The 19061-nt window shown below is 47.1% G+C and overlaps 1 protein-coding gene across 6 annotated transcripts in view; it reads right to left on the reverse strand.

Annotated features, from left to right (window-relative positions):
* Window positions 1–19061, reverse strand: part of BCAS3 (BCAS3 microtubule associated cell migration factor) — a 695431-nt gene that overhangs the window by 17467 nt on the left and 658903 nt on the right. For all 6 annotated transcript variants that reach the window (XM_064378433.1, XM_064378430.1, XM_064378431.1 and 3 more), the window contains one exon: window positions 7526–7693. In XM_064378433.1, the coding sequence (XP_064234503.1) occupies window positions 7526–7693 (168 nt within the window). The remainder of the gene's footprint in view (window positions 1–7525; window positions 7694–19061) is intronic.

Below are 19061 nucleotides of genomic sequence, written 5' to 3' on the forward strand. Positions count from 1 at the left end.
AAGAGACCGTGACCCTTCCTGGGTATCCAGGATAAACATCAGTTTGGCTGAGAGAATGGCTGTAGGAAGGGGAGGGAAGATTCTATGGAAAGATCAAAGCAGTTTGGTGGCTGTGCATGGCGGCGAAGCAGGGAATGTGACCTATGGGGCTATGGCCATGCTGGCCCTGTGAAGGCAGCATCTTCAGCTTACAAGACCTCCAGGTTTGCTTAGGACGGGGACAGGGTGGCTAACGCAGGACCCATAAAGGAGGCTCATCTTTCACTTAGAATCAGAAAATCTCAGGGCCCACACCACACACGTAAGTGTCACTTCTCTAGCTGCCTGGGGTAACACTGCCAGTTCCTGTTTCTATGGCCTTGCAATGAGTTGGGTCAGTAGGGTGCATCTATTTACCCCTAGGGTTGGACTGGGTGAAGTTCTCTTCTCTGAATTGCAGATTTAAAAAATATGTTGGAGGCAGAAAATTCTAACCACCACCACATCTTCTGAAACATCTGCCAAGTCCAATGTGGCCAACTACTTTCTAGAGCGAACACTGACAAATCAATTATCTGCTTTTAAAATGGGACTGACCAGAGAGTAGGGATGGCTAAAAGATAAGATAACTGGCCCAGTGCAGTGGTTCATGCCTGTAATCCCAGCACTTTGGGAGGCCGAGGTGGGCAGATCACCTGAGGTCAGGAGTTTGAGACCAGCTTGGCCAACATGGAGAAACCCCATCTCTACTAAAAATAAAAAATCAGCCGGGCATGGTGGCACATGCCTATAAACCCAGCTAGCTGGGAGGCTGAGACAGGGGAATCGCTGGAACCTGGGAGGTGGAGGCTGCAGTGAGCCAAGATTGGGCAACTGTACTCCAGTCTGGGCGGCACAGCAAGACTCTGTCTCAAAAAAAAAAAAAAAAAAAGGATAATTAACTCATGGCACTGGTGCCTGCAATTATTGTCATCTGATCATGTATGTGGCACCCTGTGATGGCATGGGGCCAATAGACCCCTATTGGAAATGCAGCCTTAGAATGAAAAAGTTCCCAGCCCTCAGTATTGAGCCAGGTAGGTGTTCCAAGGCCCTTTGGAAGAGCTGATTCTACAGGCAGGAGAGGGGTCCAACACACTGAGTTATTTGGTATATATCTGATCAACTCCAGTAAAAAATAGCTCACATTTATTGAGAGCTGACTTTCTATGATCTCGGAAGACTTTATTAGCACACATGGATGTGCATGCACACACATACATACACACACACATTCACACACACACACACACACACATACACACAAATAGTGCTTTTAGGTCCTCTTTTGCAAAACATAGGCAATCAACAAAAATTTGTTATTAACTTGCTGAAACCATCCTGAGATCACTTAAAAACTGCCTAATGTTCAAAGTGTGCTTTTAATGTTAACAAGAGAACAAGAAAGGTGCAGCCCTTTTAATACATAAAAGTAGCTTCTGGCTGGTGTGGTGGTTTACGGTCATAATCCCAGCCCTTTGGGAGGCTGAGGCGGGCAGATCATGAGGTCAGGAGTTCGGGACCAGTCTGGCCAACATAGTGAAACCCCGTCTCTACTAAAAATACAAAAAATTAGCCGGGTGTGGTGGTGTATGCCTGTAATCCCAGCTACTCGGGAGGAAGCTGAGGAAAGAGAATTGTGTGAACCCGGGAAGTGGAGGTTGTAGTGAGCCCAGATCGTGCCATTGTACTCCAGCCTGGGCGACAGTGCGAGACTCTGTCTCAAAAGAAAAAAAAAGTAGCTTCCAACAGAAATCTCTGGAAAAGCTTTAGTTGAAAATAATCTTAAAGCCCTTTCTGCAGAGTAATTAACACACAAATGGGAAAACTCAGAGGATTTAGGAGAATAAGCTAGAGTGCTGACTTTCAAAGTGCAGATTACAATTCATCAACGTATTATGAAATCACTTTAGTGGGTCATGAATGTATTTTTTTAATGAAATAAAATAGAAAGCACGAGATAGTTCTTTTCTTAGAATAACAGAAGGCAGCTGGGTGCGGTGGCTCACGCTTGTAATCCCAGCACTCTGGGAGGCCAAGGCGGGCAGATTATGAGGTCAAGAGATCGAGACTATACTGGCTAACATGGTGAAATCCCGTCTCTACTAAAAATACAAAAATTAGCCAGGCGTGGTGGCGGGCGTCTGTAATCCCAGCTACTTGGGAGGCTGAGGCAGGAGAATTGCTTGAACCCAGGAGGTGATGGTTACAGTGAGCCAAGATCACACCACTGCACTCTAGCCTGGGTGACATAGCCAGACTCAGTCTCAAAAAAAAAAAAAAAAAAAAAGACTACTTTAAACAGGGGCCAGGCACAGTGGTTCATGCCTGTAATCCCAGCAGTTTGGGAGGCTGAGGCAGGCAGATTACTTGAGGCCAGGAGCTCGAGACCAGCCTGGCTAACACAGTGAAATCCTGTATGTACTAAAAAATACAAATATTAGCCAGGCATGGTGGCAGGCACCTGAGTCTCAGTTACTCGGGAAGCTGAGGCAGAAGAATTGCTTGAACCTGGAGACGGAGGTTGCAGTGAGCCCAGATCATGCCACTGCACTCTAGCCTGGGCAACAGAGCGAGACTCAGTCCAAAAAAAAGAAAAAAGAGAAGAATATTTTATACAGTGATCCCGACCCATGCATAAGGCCTGGGCTTCTGGTATCAGATGTGGGAGAGCACTAAAAACAAAGACTAGGGCAGCTACACAGTTATTCAAAGAGTTAAAAGTCTAAAGAGAAAATGGACTTAATATGTACACAGGTGTTTATTTAAAAAGCTTTTTTGCTGGAATTAAGTTTTATCTTTACCTAGACACAAAACAGTTGGAATAAGTCAATGTTTTGTTTACTTTAAAAATTCTATTTTTCTAGAAAAGGCAATATTGAAAGGAATGTCTGCTAAGCAGGAATTAGTCAAGTTATTTTGAGGCGGGTAACAGAGAGAGGAGGGGGCTTTGAGAAGCAGCATTCCAGGCAAAAGGAAAAGTATGCACAGAAGCCTGGCGGGCAAGAGAGTGCATGTGCTCAGGACCTTCTGGGGTTCAGCTTGGCTGGAGCTCACCCAGGGCAGCAAGAGATGAGTCTGGAGCGAGGGCAGTGGCTGGTCTCAAAGGGCTGTGGACATCAGGATGGGGGAACTTGAGAGAAGGAAAGGGTCCCAGGAGTGGCATTCAGTTTGTGGACATGTGGATATGTCAGTAGGTAGCTGAATAGATGGTTCTGGAGATCAGGACAGAAAGCCAACTTGGAATTTATTTGGAAATCATCAGTTTATGGATAGTAATTGGAGACACGGAAGCAGAGACTGCTTGGTACTAGGGAAGAAGAGACCAGGGCCAAGACAGGGCCTGAAATGCCTAAGGATGACCGAAGAAAAGGACTGAGAAGCAGCCAGAGGCAGGAGAAAACCAGGAGAGAGTGGTGAAGGGCAGCCGCAGGGAGAGCATTGAGAAGGCGGGGAGGGGCTGGCAGGGCCAGTGTTGAGGTGAACCCAGTGTCTGGAGGTGACTCTGGGAGAGCCCCTGCGGCTGGGCGGGCTGGGGTAGGAACTGCGCCTCTACAGGAGGAGAAGGGAGCATTGATGCAGGGATGTTTAGGATCTGGGTAGCAGAAAGTTGAGAAATTTCTCAAATGATAACCTCGAATTTTCTCTCTGAGAGTAAGGCACAAGATCGTGGAGTAAGATTTGAAGAGAATGGGGAGTTTGAAATAGGATCCATCAGGACAGGGACTTCAAGAGTTCAAGACGATGGACTGAGCACATGCACCATACTAAGCGAACGCAGTAAAGGGAAAAAGATCAAAAACAAAATACGGACTCTTAGTGGACCAGAGATCTGGAGAATCTCTAAGAATGAAGATAGGCCGGAAGCCACGGCAGTAAGCAGGGGCTGCTGCAGAACCGCAGAGGCCCAGGCTGAGTGAGAGTTCATCCTCGCTGCGTCTCTACCGCAGACACTGCGCTAGGCACTGGCTTCTGCTGCAAGAGATGAGTGCAAACTGAGAATGGGGGCAGGGCGTGAGGAAAATACAGTGCAGGCTCCAGTGGAGAGGAGAGACCACGGGTCTGCAGAGGCACCAATCAGAATAACGTGCACTCTTTCTTTGGGAGCCCAGGTGTAAGGGCAGAGTTGGATTGAGCTCCAATTGGAGTTTGCTGAACGGGAAGATGGAAGGGTGACAGGGGCCAGGGGCATAAGGATATTAGCAAGAATACAATTCAGCCAGTTATCTTAGAGCTGGAGTTGCAAATCACATATGCGATCGAATTCAACTATTTAGTCAGCATACATCACAGACCAAAGAACTGCCATCTGCCCTATAAGTTAACAATCGTTTAAAACTGACCTTCTCAAACTTCAGCAGGCACAGGGATCCTGCTGAAACACAGACCCTGACTGAGCGGGGCTGGGCGGGGCCTGAGGCTCTGCATTGTTCACCAGCTCCTGGCTAATGATGCTGTGGTGGGTCTGAAGACCACTCTTTTTTTTAAAAAAAATGTATTTTTTAATTGACAAAAATGATATATATGTATCATGTGCAACACAGTGTTTTGAAATATGTATACATTTGGAATGGCTAAATCGAGCTAATTAGCATGCATTACCTCACATACTTACCATTTTTTGTGTTGAGAACACTTAAAATCTACTCTCTTAGTGATGTTCAATAATACATTGTTACTAACTGGCATCACCATGCTGGACAATACCCTCTTGAACTTATTCCTCTTATCTAACTGAAACTGTGTATCCTTTGACCAAAGCTATCCACCAACCCCCAGAATAGTGAAACCCTACTCTGAATAGTGAATTTGAAAAGGTTTTGCTTTACTTTGTGGGGAGCTGACCTGCCCTATGGTACAGCTTACCAGCCAGGTGCTGGAACGCACGCTGTTACATCTCCAGAACCTCTGTTAGCCAGCTGACACCATGTGACAGGTTGAAATTGGCCATAATCGGAGTTTTTACATTACAGAAACCTACAGAGCAAGGCTGGCTACACCTATGTAACAGTGAGGTGTGCTATAGAATAAGCTTCTTCATCAGGGATCATGAGAGCAAGTTTTCAGTTGGCCTCTGTGCTTCATTCATACTTTGATAATGAGGCCATTGGTCCCGATTGCTGTGTCACATGTTGTGCCTGCTGGAAAGTATTAAGGGAACTGACTTATGTCTGCTGCATCAGAGGACCTAACAGAGGCATACACTTGCTGATACCTTGTTTGTCCTATGAGCCAACCTAGAGAAGTAGACTTGTGGGAAGAAAGAGGGGGACTGTGAGGTTGCTATGGGCAAAGAGTGACTTGCTGGACATTCTCACCCATGTTGCACTGTATTTCCCAAGCTATCTCCGGGCAATAGGCTGACCCGGGCACAGGTGTACCAGGGTGCCCTTTCAAAGTCCCAGGGTGCACTACCAGGCTGATGCTTTACCTCTAGGTGGAAAATGTGAAAAGTGATTCTCTACCATGGAAAGTGGGTAACTTCCATAAGATCTGCTTCACTTACTGGCCTTTAAAACGGAGGTAGTTTTAGGCTGGGCACAGTGGCTCCTGCCTGTAATCCCATCACTATCGGAGGGCAAGGCTGGTGGATCACAAGGTCAGGAGCTCGAGACCAGCCTGGCCAACATGGTGAAACCCTGTCTGTACTAAAAATGCAAAAATTAGCCAGGTGTGGTGGTGGGTGCCTGTAATCCCTGATACTCAGGAAGCTGAGGCAGTGGAATTGTTTGAACCCAGGAGGTGGAGGTTGTAGTGAGCTGAGATCATGCCATACACTCCAGCCTGGGTGACAGAGCAAGACTACGTCTTGGGAAAAAAAAAAAAGTAGTTTTTTTCTTAAAAATAAAACATACATCTAATATGGTCAGAGAAAACCAACTGAATCACTTTTGGTGACAGTTTGGGGAGGACAATGAAATCCCTCTGCTAAAAAAAACAAAAGGGACCTGTGGGTCATGCAGTTTTAATTTCCTCTATCTTTCTTTCTCTTTTCTTATTCTTTTTAATTTCATGAACCTGCTTAAGGCACAAAGCCTCTCCTGAATCCCTCAGCTGTCTGGCAGATGCATTGCTGCCAGTGCTGTGCAGGTTACTATGCCAGGCTGAAGTTCCACAGCTGCGACTCAACGCACCTTCAAATCCGCTTGCTGGATGACAGTGAAATGCTCCCAGGGGCTCCTGAAAAGGTGGTGGGAGAGAAGAGCCACCCAGGAGCTCCTCCAGCCCTTGGAAGAGGGAGGCTGTGGGGAATGAGTCCAGTGGCAGCAGGCTCTGGTTTACGTGAACCAAGGCTGGCCAGGGACCCCAGAAATGTAGGCGAAAGGCTGTGCCGTGAGCCACAGCCCTGCTTAGGCACCTTTCCAGGGGAAGCAAAGTCAAGCCCCGGGAGATGGCAGAGCTTCTTCTCATCTAGAACAATGGCATGATGACATGCTACCCATGTAGCCAAACTCCTCCTCTTCCTCCCCTGCACCCATCAGTTCCATCCCATTCATTTGCCAGTTATTACAGGAGCACCATGGGCAGGCCACACGGCTGGTGCTGTGGAGATGATACACCTTAGTGGAGGAACAGAGGGACTGGCCTGGGGATGGGCGGAAGCGGGGAAACGCCTAACTATAAACCCAAACATCTAAAGATCTGGAGGAGTCACAGGGAAGCGGGACCTTTGATGATGCCGGACATCTCAAGCCCTGCCTCAATGCGCTGACTCAAAATCTTGCTGGTACTGATCGGTGCCTGCCCCAGGGTTGTAAGTTTCTCCTCACTGGGGTCCTCTTTCCAGGAAGGCATGTGGAGTGGGGAAGGCATGTGGAGTGGGGATGGAGCAGTGCACAGCAGAGTAAGTCTTGAGAAGACTCAGGCAAGCCAGAGGGAAAAGGCCTCCAGCCAGCAAGTGAGTGAGTGTGTGTGTGTGTGTGTGTGTGTGTGTGTGCGCGCACGCGCGTGCGCTTGCTTTCTTGGCCCAGCACTCACTTTTCATTTAAGGATGTCTTCTGACTGCTCTGGGATGCAGGAAGCCACCCAGACCCCAGTTGCTGGACTCGCTCAGAAGCAAGAATGCAGGGCCGAAGGCAGCATGAGGAAAAGCTGGTGGGGGCTGGAACCAGCCCAGCCTGCTTCATGCTTACTCCGCTCAAGGGGGCGGGCCCTGCTAAGACTTGCCAATCCAAGTCAGTGCAGCCTGAGGACTCTGCCTGGGAGCTGCTGGAAGACTTGGGGACACCCCCAAAGGAGGAAGGTGTCTTTCTGGGAGCCACTTGCACAGTGGTGTTGATCACGGCAATCCTGCATGTGGTATTCCATGTGGGAAGGGCAGTTCCACTGGGAGCTCCCCTTTACACAGGGTTTCCACACCAGAGCTCAAATGGACAGCTGTTGGAGTGCTAACCAAAGAAATGAACAGCAGAAACAAACATATGCCCACCAACGATTCCAAAGGAGCTCTGCACCAGCAGGTGCGGGTCCTGATCAAGTCAGGCTAGAAGTCTGATGACCCCTTTACCTGTTCCGGATCCCACGACATCCCGGCTGGGTGACTCGGCCATGGCGTCAGCGAGCCGCTCCCGGAGGCCCTCCTCGGTGTGCTCCATGGAGGACATGTGCCGCAGCCCAAAGCCCTCGGGCCAGCTCCCGCACACCTCCAACAGGGTCACGCTCCGGTCAAAGGTACCTGTGGCACACACGGGACATCTGACGTTGAGTCCACACCTTCAGAGAGCAGGCCATTCTTGTCTCCCTCCCACCCGCTCCTTTCCATACCCAGGGTCCATTTTCGCCCTTCTGCAGGATGGAAGCACACCGTGAAACAGCATGTGTAGCGCAGAATAAAGCAGCTCATGCCGCTGAGAACGCGCAGATCTCTGGAGTGACTTCTGTGACACTGAGGCCGGTGGTTTTAAAACTATTTCTGAGGAGTTATACAGGGTTCCCCCGGTCTTCGGTGACCACCTCAAGAACTGGGACGGGGAAGGCAACCTCCTTTCCAGGTTCAACCCACACATCCCTACGAAAGTCTCCTTGATACAATGGGATTCCACCTAAAATTTCATTTAGGGCCGGGAGTGGTGCCTCACACCTGTAATCCCAACACTTTGACAGGCCAATGCGGGAAGACGGCTTGAGGCCAGGAGTTTGAGACCAGCCTGGTCAACAGAGTGAGACCCTGTCTCTACAAATAAATAAATAAATACATTTTCATGTAAAGAAGGGGTTATGTAGCCTAATGTTTTTTAAAGCTTTCTTAACCATTATGTCCTATAACCTATGACCAACCTTCTTTCTCATTTATTGTTGAAGTTCAGAGATGTTACGGCCCAAGATCGAACAGCAAGTCTGTGGCAGACAAGGTCTGAGAACTGGCTCTCCTGATGCCTCAGTTTAGAATGTCTCCCAGCTACCCAAGGACAAGTGAACAACCAGGGAATTATTCTGGGGGATACCAGCAAAGAGTTGGGTGATAGCATCTTCGGCAAGGATCTGTCCTCAAGCCAAAGCTGCTCCCCAATTCCAAAAAGTATGTGGCATTCTGCTGAACACTAAGATTAGATTTTACATGCGAGATCACTTCAAAGTCCAAATTGAAATTATTCTACTTTCTTATACAGGAGGTCTTCTGTGAAAGCTTATTTCATCCACTCTCTCTCGGAAGGAGATTATAGTCATGCTCCGTTGCTTTAAGCACACACCATTTCCCCAGCGATTAGGTAACTGAATCCACTGCATTTATTGGGCTTGGTTCCTGCCAGCACCAGGAAGATGGGGAAAAAAATGCAAATGCCAACGTTTCCCAAAGTTAAAAGTACACGAAACACACACTCTTTATCAGGCCTTGCTTCTCCTCTTTGATCAGCCGTCAGAAACTATCTTCCCCAGGCAGTCAGGACTGGGCAGTGTCAGCACACACTCCCTACCAATGACAGGTGGTAATAGAGAGGGTGCGAGCCCCAGCCTCGGCAGGCGGCCCTGCCTCTGATAATGGCCACAGCAGTGAGGTGATAACCGTTAGTAAACACTCCGACAGCCGGTGACTCCATACATCAGCAAAGAGGGCCAGATAATCCTGAACTCTCCTGGCCAGACAAAGACCCTTGGCCAGCCTGCTGCGATTTATATGTGTGGCAAGGGTCACTACTGGCTCCTGAATTTCATCAGCCAAGTTTGGCTTTGATTTATCTCATACCTAACTGGAGGGAAGATTCCTGGCACTGGGAGAATGGGCAGCATCTGTAAGTGCATCTCCCCAAAAAGAGGCCCCCCTTGGGAGCGGGTTGCTTGGGATCAAGTCAGGTAGGACTTGAGAATGGGGAGCTCCCTATACCACCTCTCTCCATCAAGAAGGGTCAGGCTGTAGATCTGGTAAGCTAGGTGCTGGAAATTGGGGGTGTGGGGCTGGGTGTCAGATGACTCCCCCAGGGCCTGAACTGCACTCAAGCCATGCACTGGCAGTGCCAAGCCCAGAGCAACACTCAACCACCCTTGGCAGCAACTCCCAGGTGCCCAGCTCCTTAGGGAGGAGGGCTCTGACATATACTAGGGCTGCTGACATACACTAGGCTTTTGATTCTGCTGCCTACTCACTGTGTGATGCATGGCCAGTCCTTCTATCTCCTTTTCCATCTCTAAAGCAGAACGAATAACCCTTTGCCCTGTCACACAGGAGTGAAGAGATTAAGTGAAGTCCTCACTTCCAGCACTTCCCCAGTCTTACTTGACAAGATCTAGTGCTACAGTGCTACAGCCTCATCGTTTTTCTGAAGGGACTGCATGGGACACAGGGGCGTAATGATAACAAGAAAACGTAGGCCCTCCTCCTCCCTGTACACTCAGCTTTTATTTTGAGACAGTCCTGCTCTGTTACCCAGGCTGGAGTGCAGTGATGTGATCTCAGCCCACTCAACCTCCACTCTCGGATGCAGGTGATTCTCATGTCTCAGCCACCTAAGTAACTGGGACTACAAGCACGTGCCACCACACCTGGCTAATTTTTGTATTTTTACAAAACACAATGATCAAGCGAGCAGATCACTTGAGGCCAAGCGTTCAAGATAAGCCTGGACAACATGGTGAAATCCCATCTCTACTAAAAACACAAAAATTAGCTGGGCATCGTGGCGTGCACCTGCAATCCCAGCTACTTGGGAGGCTGGGATTCAAGAGAATCACTTGAACCTTGGAGGCAGAGGTTGCAGTGAGCCAAGACTGTGCCACTGCACTCTAGCCTGGGTGACAGAGTGAGACTCTGTCAGTTAATCAATCAATCAAAGTTATAGCAAGAAAGGTTCGGGTAAGAGTGGAGCCAGTCCATAAGAGATGGTAAAGGCCAGAGGGGTGTGTAATATTTTAAAGGACAAAGTAACATTACACAGGAGAAAAGAATCATGAGCTAGTATCAGAGTGGAGGATGGAAACAGGCCTGGGCTTCAGGGTACTAATGCCTGTAAGCTGAATAATTCCAGGCATGTGTCTCTGATTCCTCGTCCACAAAAATGGAAAAACAATACAGCCACATAGGACTGTTGTGAGGGTTGTAGTAGATAAATGTAAAAGATCTGACACACAGTGAGTGTTCTGCACATAATAGGTGTGTTCATGTATATGTTCTTATTGACAAATATGTATACCTTTATACCGCTTGAGGCATCATCATAAATTTTGACTATCACAATGATCCTGAGAGGGAGTAGAGGTACTATCCCCCATTTATGGTGATGAACCTGGAAGCTCTAAGAGGTTAAATGACATGTTTAAAGTCTCTGAGAAACAGATCTGGAACAAGGGTCCCTAATTCTTAGCTTGGAGCTCATTCTATCAGCTCACACACTGTTTCCCTTAGCAGCACCTGTAGTGGAGAAATGTTTTGTTTTTTTGAGACAGGGTCTCACTCTTTTGCCCAGACTGAAGTGCAGTGGTGCAATCACGGCTCACTGTGGCCTCACCTTCCTGGGTTGAAGAGATCCTCCCACCTCAGCCTCCCAAGTAGCTGGGACTACAGGTGCGCACCACCATGCCCAGCTAATTTTTTGTCGAGACAGGGTTTCGCCATGCTACCCAGGCTGGTCTCAGACTCCTGTGCTCAAGTGATCTACCCACCATGGCCTCCCAAAGTGCTGGGATTCCAGGCGTGAGCCACTGTGCCTGGCTAAGAACTATTACATGTGTAAACCACTTCTATCTTTCTTGCCATTCTGAGAACTTCTGTCACCTTCAACCAATGACATTTAAAAATCTTTCCCACTCCCAACCAGCCCAAGTTGCTTAGAGTTTGGTGGTAATGACGATGAGTCACCCTGTCTGCTGGATTGCACAAGCAAGAAAAAAAAATTTGATAGTAGGTCTATTCTCTCTTAGCATGGGCACAACTAGGAAGTTGTGGATAGAAGACGGGAGATGCCAAAAGTGTTCAGGAAAGGAGCACTTGACCATTTCTCCTGTCCTGAGACATCACGGAGAGGATACAATTAGCGGTCCTGCTTATACTGCTAGGAGTCCCATCAGAGGCTCTGCCATACCTGCTGTCTCTTTCCCTTCCACCCTCGAAGCCTCTTTGCTGAGAACAGCAAAGGCGCTCCTGGAATCTCCCTGTCCTGGAGTAGAGCAAGGCTGCAGGTGTGTTTCAGCAGGCACTGGGGTGAAGAGGCCAAGCCCTTGGAGGGTGAGGTCATCTCTGGGCTCTTAGGAAACTGCACATCTTGTCCGTGTTGATGGCGCAGCTATCACTCATCTGACCAGCCCAGGGACACTCCATCAGAGGAGCTGGCCCTTTGAGCCCCATTACAGGGGAAAGGGTCAGTTTCAAGGAGGGAGAAGCTGCTCACTTTAGTGCAGGCTGTTTGCAAAGGACAAAATAAACAGGCTTGGCAACAAAGATCTTTTGCGGAAGCAGTACTCTACTATTTACAAAGCCCTCTCGCATTTGTTATTTCAGTTAACTCACACATACATCAAATATTGGTTAGTGTCTACTCTGACATGAATCTAGCACTGTACTAAGGTACAGAGTGAGTTTAAAAAAAAAACAAAAAAAGAGGAGCTTATGTGACTTCACCAAACTATGGGAAGCAGCAATTATCACTATTTTGTAGATTTCCATCTTACTGAGTTTCAGAGACACGAGGCATCTGGTTCTAAGTGCAGCAGTCTTCCCAGGATATCTCCTGGGGATTCTTTCCTTGAGGGCTGCCTCCTGCCCTGAATACCATTTTCTAAGAATGAGTTCAAGTCTTACCTGCTCAACTACCGAAGGTATAAAGAATACTCTTGCTCAAACTCTAAAGGCAGAAAAAGTTCTCTATCTTTCCAGGTAAAGTTGATGAAAGATAGGCACTTACTCAAAAAATGTGTGCTTGCATATACAAAATTATACAAGCAATTTTGGGGTATCTATGGATGCCTCTGAAAGCCACCTGTGAACCCCAGGTTAATTAGATCATTCCTATGGTCGTATTTCTGTACTGCCTTACACTGTTCACATGAACTGCTTTTCCAACTAGTTTAGAAGCTCCAGAGGGCATGAATTCCTCCATAATGAAAACAGGCACAGAACTTTGTACAACATGCTTCCTCAAAACAGGTTCATTTATTGACTGATTATGACCAGCTGGGAAATCTGACAGTCACTTTGTAGTCAACACCCTTTGGGTGGGGTACCAGAGCCTGAATATCTAGGGTCAGAGTAGGCAGAAAATGGAGTTAAAATTAAAAGAGAGGAAGGAAGAAGAAGATAAGTGAGCAGAAAACAATGTCACAATTTTACCCTACTGCCTTCTGTGTACTTATTTTAGATTTGGAGGCCCTGGAAATTAGAAAAACAAAACAGTCTGTCAAGGACGGCAGAGAGAGTTGGTCTCATCCAGGTGAGCGTCCCAAATCCTGCTTCCCAGCTTGGCATCCTGTGCTATACTCTTTCCCCAGAGGAGAAATGGGTCAGGTTCTTGGGTTTCACAAACCCATTAAAGGCATGCTGTGACAGCTGGCAAACTGGCAGCTCCTGGGGAGGCTCGGGGAACACGTGCTTTACCTTTGTATACCATTGTTAAAGGGGCAAGGAAGCTCAGGAACTGCAGGTGGAGGGGACAGGTAGGATGCTCCTCTAAGCTGATAGTGTCTAATCACACCCTAGCTATTTATGAGACTGTGACACAGCCTCTGCTTTGCATTAATCAGGTTCAGCCCAGGTTGGGACTTTGCTGAGAGCCTGTTGATCAGATTTCCAACCCCAGGGAGGCCAGATATCAAAAGCAAAACCTGCAATAAGCAATGCTTTGCAAGATGTTAGCCCTCCCGGGTGAGAGGTTGTGGTGATGATGTCTACAGTAACTAAGAAATGATCCCAGGCACGATGAGGGGAACCAGTGTAGAGGAAAGCCTCCTTGCCAAGCTTACCAAACTGCTCACCAAACTGAGCTTAAGGTTGCTGCTGTGGGGACACCTCTTTCTCCACACTGTAAGTTGGTTCCTGTAAGCACAGGCTGACATTAGCTCTTCTTGGTGCAATGGTCAATTTCATGTGTCAACCTGACTGGGCTAAGGGATGCCCAGATAGCTAGTAAGGCTTATTTCTGGGTGTGTCTCGGAGGGTGTTTCTGGAAGAGATTAGCATTCGAGTTGGCAAACTGAGGAAAGATTGTCCTCACCATTGTGGGTAGGCATCATTCAACTGATGGCCTAAATATATTAAAAAGGGAGAGGAAAGGCAAATTCATTCTCTCTTTTCGAGTTAGGACACTAACTCCTGCCCTTGGACACTGGCACTCCTGGTTCTCAGGCCTTTGAGCTTGGACCAGGACTTACTCCATCAGCTCCCCTGGTTATACACTACCAACTTTCTTGATTCTTCACCTTCAGAGAGCAGACAGTGGGACTTCCTGACCTCCATAATCACGAGCCAATTCCTAAATAAATCTTCTTTTATCTATGCATCTCTGTAGATATCTCTTTTATAGTTGTTTTCCTAGAGAACGCTAATATAATTGGCCATCAGATATGTCCACAGGCATATTATATATACCACAGCTATATTATATATTATACCTGTGGATACATCTGATGGCCAATTATATTAGGGTTCTCCCATGGTGACATATAGATATATATCAGATATTGTATATTATATAAATTATATCACATGGTCCTGAGCCAGGGAAGAGGGGTTCGACAGCAATTGGACTAAGAATTTCTTTGCAATCTAACAAAGTTATTTTGACAAGGAGGCCACTTTCACAATTGCAATATGTGATTATAATGCACACTCTAAAGGTTAGAACATAGATTACAAATCAAGACATTTAGGTCATAACTGGAATTCTCCCTTAACTTTTCTGGTTACTCTGGGCAAGTCACTAATCCCTCTGGGTCTCTCTGGGAAGTCACTAATCCCTCTGGGTCTCTCTCTCTCTCGCTCTTTTTTTTTTTTTTTTTTTTTTTTAACTATTCTGTTCTCTCTCAGCAGAATCATCCCTCTAGGTCTTAATTTTCCTATTTATGACACAGAAAATAAATAAATGATGTACATTTAAGGGGTTCACATTGGCACTAATAATTGCAATGTCATTAACAATAATGTACTACCAGAAAATGGTGTCTGATATTTGACGTATTCTAGGGTAAAAGCTACCAATTTCATTTTCTACAAACCAGAGGACAATCAGCAATCATACCATAAGAGTCTTGTTTTTACCCAATTAAAGGCATATGTTAAGCAGAAGACCTGGGTTCAAATGCCAGCTCTTGTTACTTTCGCACTGCATGACCTCAGGAGAGTCATCTTCCTTCTTTGAACCTTGGTTTCCTTATCCACTACAACAGATAGAATGGTGTTCCATCCCCCTCCACCCCACCTCCGAAAAGATATGCCAGCTGGAGCCTCAGAATGTGGCCTTAAATGGGGTCCTTGCAAATGTAATTAAGGATCTCAAGTTGAGATCATCCTGGATCTAGGGCAACTCCTACATCTAATGATTGGTGTCCTTAAAGGAGAAAAGAGGGGGCCAGGTGTGGTGGCTCATGCCTGTAATCCCAGCACTTTGGGAGGCCAAGGCGGGCGGATCACGAGGTCAGGAGTTCAAGACTAGACTGGCCAACGTGGTGAAACCACATCCCTTACTAAAAAATACAAAAATTAGCTGGGCATGGTGGCTCGTGCCTGTAATCCCAGCTACTTGGGAGGCTGAGGTAGGAGAACCACTTGAACTGGGACCCGGGAGGCAGAGGTTGCAGTGAGCTGAGATCGTGCCACTGTACTCCAGCCTGAGCTACAGAGCGAGACTCCATCTAAAAAAAAGAGAAAAGAGGGGATCACAGACACAAACAGAAGAAGCCCATGTGAAGACAAAGAAAGATTTGAGTTATCCTGCCTAAGCCAAGGGAGGCCAGGAGCCATGAGAAGCCCGGAGAGGCAAGGGAGGACAGCGTGGCCCTGTTCACACCCTGATTTCAGACTTCTGGCCTCCAGAAATATGAGAGAATACATGTGTTGTTTTAAGTCACCAAGTTTATGGTAATTCCTTAAAGCAGTCTAGGAAAATAATAAACCTATAAAACAGGGAAACAAATATTTGGCTTCCAGGGCTGTTGTGAGCATTAGATCAGATAGTGTATGAAAGAGTATATTAAACAAAAGTTGGCCAGGCGCTGTGGCTTATGCCTGTACTTCCAGCATTTAGGGAGGCCAAGGTGGGTGGACCACCTGAGGTCGAAAGTTTGAAACCAGCCTGACCAATATGATGAAACCCCATTTCTACAAAAAAATATAAAAATTGGCCAGGCATGGTGGCATGTGCCTATAGTCTCAGCTACTTGGGAGGCTGAGATAGGAGACTGCTTGAACCCAGGAGGCGAAGGTTCCAGTGAGCCATAATTGCACCATTGCATTCCAGCCTGGGCAAGGCGAGACTCTGTCTCAAAAAAAAAAAAGAAAGAAAACAAAAGTTACGGGAGGCCACTGTTTTGAACTGAGCTTCTGCACTAGGCCCCACCGACCAGACCAAAATGAAATGGAATCACCCATGGTAAGTGCCACATAATCAAACTGAAACTTTAAGGAAGCAGACAGATCCCAAAACTGACCAGCTATTTCTGAAAATGGGAGATTTCAGTCTAACTGAGTCAGGGCAGACTTTAATACTTTACACAAAAAAAACCTGGCTGGGCGTGGTAGCTCACGCCTGTAATTCCAACACTTTGGGAGGCCGAGGCAGACAGATCACCTGAGGTTAGGAGTTCAACATCAGCCTGGCCAATATGGTGAAACCTTGTCTCTACTAAAAATACAAAAAATTAGCCAGGCATGGTGGCAGACACCTGTAATCCCAGCTACTCGGGAGGCTGAGGCAGGATAATCACTCGAACCTGGGAGGCAGAGGTTGCAATGAGATCGCGCCACTGCACTCCAGCCTAGGTGACAAGAGAGAGACTCCCTCTCAAAAAAAACAGAAAACAAAAAACAAAAAACAAAAAAACAACCCTGAAGTAACCTGATGTTAACTAATCAGCTTTTTGTTTGTTTGTTTTCTTGATCTCACCTTATAAAACCCGCTGTTCTCCCATTGGCCAGTGGGAACTCTCATTCTATTTTGTAGAATGGAGGCTGCCCAGATTCGTGAATCACAAATAAAGCCAATTAGATCTATAATGAAGTTTGTTATAATTTTGTCTTTTGACAAGGGCTTTGTAAGCTGCACAGGCCCATTCAAAATTAGAGGATACCCTTGGGCTCTGTAAGCAGCTCTTCTTAGGGGCAGTGGGATTCTATGAAAGGGTAAGAGAGTGACTGAGGGAACACTGGGTCAGAGGCAAGCAGCCAGAGGAGCAATACTGGGGCAGGGAACAGCCGCGTCAGCTCCTAGCCTGGGCAATACCACCGGTAAGGCTGACTAGTTATGTGTCAATTATATAGCCAGGGCCTTGGTGGGGAGTAAAAGCATACAGTGAGGATGTGTACCCCACTTTCTCTGAGGATGCCTGCAGGGGGCACAGGAGAGTAGGGGAAGCAACCTCTTAGCTCTAATCTCCCCACATCTAAGGGTGAAGACAGAACTTTGTAGCTTCCTAAATTCTTTAATAAGCAGGCAGAATTATACTCAACATGGGTAAGAATGGAATGAGATAGACTTGTGGGCAGGAATAGCACTGGTATAAGCTATCTGAAGGGCAATTTGGCACTATGTATTAAGAATCAAGGTTGGATGTGATGGCTCACACCTGTAATCCCAGCACTTTGGGAGGCTGAGGCAGGCAGATCACCTGAGGCCAGGAGTTCAAAACCAGCCTGGCCAACATGGCAAAACCCCGTCTCTACTAAAAATAGAAAAATTAGCCAGGCATGGCGGCGCATGCCTGTAGTCCCAGCTACTCAGGAGACTGAGGCAGGAGAATCGCTAGAATCCAGGAGGCAGAAGTTGGAGTCTGCTGAGATCGCGCCACCGCACTCCAGCCTGAATGACGGAGGGAGACACTGTCTCAAAAAAAAAAAATAAAGAATTAAAAACATGCCTAACTAACGACCTAGGCAGGGATGTCACTTCCAGAAATCTAGTGCAAGTACATAACCTAGGAAGCAACAACCTTCATGCATAAATACACTCATTGCCATTCTAACACGACCCTGTACTACGGTACTTGTTAGGAAAATTATACTTTACTCTTGCAGTAGAATATTAGGTGGCCATAAACATGATGTTTATAATTAGAAATTCTGCGCTTGGCCTACAGTTTTTGTATCAGTTTTTAAAAATATAAGAAAAGAAAAAGTTGAGAGAGAATAAAATGCCTCCTGGGAGAAGCACTCATGCTAGGACCAAGCGGTGGGCCCATACGAAGTGTGGGAGGGGCCTGACCTTGCTGCCATGCCTCCTCTGTCAAATCCGGTGTTCACCCTGACTCAGCCAGGGGCAGGTCGGCCTGCAGCTCCATGGCCCATGTCTGACTCTTCTCCCAGTGGCCATGGCTGGCTGCACGCAATGTTGACTCATCCCTGTGTACAAATGGCATATTTATTTTTAATTCATATTAGGAATGTGCACCAACTTGTGTGTGAAAAATGGCAGAAACGATTCCACCTCTGTACAAATGTCATACATCAGATCAGAAAGGGCTAGAACAACAACTCTGGAAGGAGTTGATTTTAAAATCAATCCCTTTATCTGTCCTCTTTGTCTCCCCTCCCCAGAACTAACCTCTGGATAAACAGGCCCAGCTTCCTGGGAGGCACCTTTTCATGACTGTCAAGAATTATCTGGGCCCTTCAGTGACATCATGAGGTCACTGAGCAGGGCTGAGAGCCCAAGAGATCAGTCATCAGCGTAGGTCTGGGTAAGGAGAATCTTGACTGGCTCCACACTCAGAACAAACATGGAGGTGCTTCAGGGAACAGGAGAGCTTTCCAACGCAGGCTGACATTGGCATTCCCAGACTGGACGCCAGAGACCCTTTACTCTTCCGCTTAAACTTGGCACACTCATGACTTTTCCCCCTCCAAGTGGGAAGAGAAGAATCATTTTGTAGCTGGGCTGCAATGAAAATGTTTCCTGGCTGGGCGAGGTGGCTTACGCCTGTAATCCCAGCATTTTGGGAGGCTAACGCAGGCAGATCACAAGGTCAGAAGTTCAAGACCAGCCTGCCCAACATGGTGAAACCCCATCTCTACAAAAATACAAAAATTAGCCAGGCATAATGGTAGGTGCCTGTAATCCCAGCTACTCAGGAAGCTGAGGCAGGAGAATTGCTTGAACTAGGAGGTGGAGGTTGCAGTGAGCCGAGATTGTGCCATTGCACTCTAGACTGGGCAACAGAGACTCCGCCTCAAAAAAAAAAAGTTTCCTGTAGGTTGCCCTGACCTGCTTCTTTAGGTGGATAGAAAACGTACACAGAGGGCTGTGATAGGATTCCTATGGCAGGGCTCAGAATACACTTCAAGACAAACTATCCTCGGAAACCTAATAATTCCTTGAATGGAAAAACACGGAACTGAATCTCTCAAGACAGCAAGCATACAAACCAGGTTTTCTAGGACAGTCCTCATTCCAAAGAAGTCAGTCTGTGGT

The sequence above is a fragment of the Aotus nancymaae genome, unplaced genomic scaffold (genome assembly GCF_030222135.1).
Source record: "Aotus nancymaae isolate 86718 unplaced genomic scaffold, 86718_ANA_hifiasm-v0.15.2.pri h1tg000018l, whole genome shotgun sequence".
Classification (NCBI taxonomy): Eukaryota; Metazoa; Chordata; class Mammalia; order Primates; family Aotidae; genus Aotus; species Aotus nancymaae.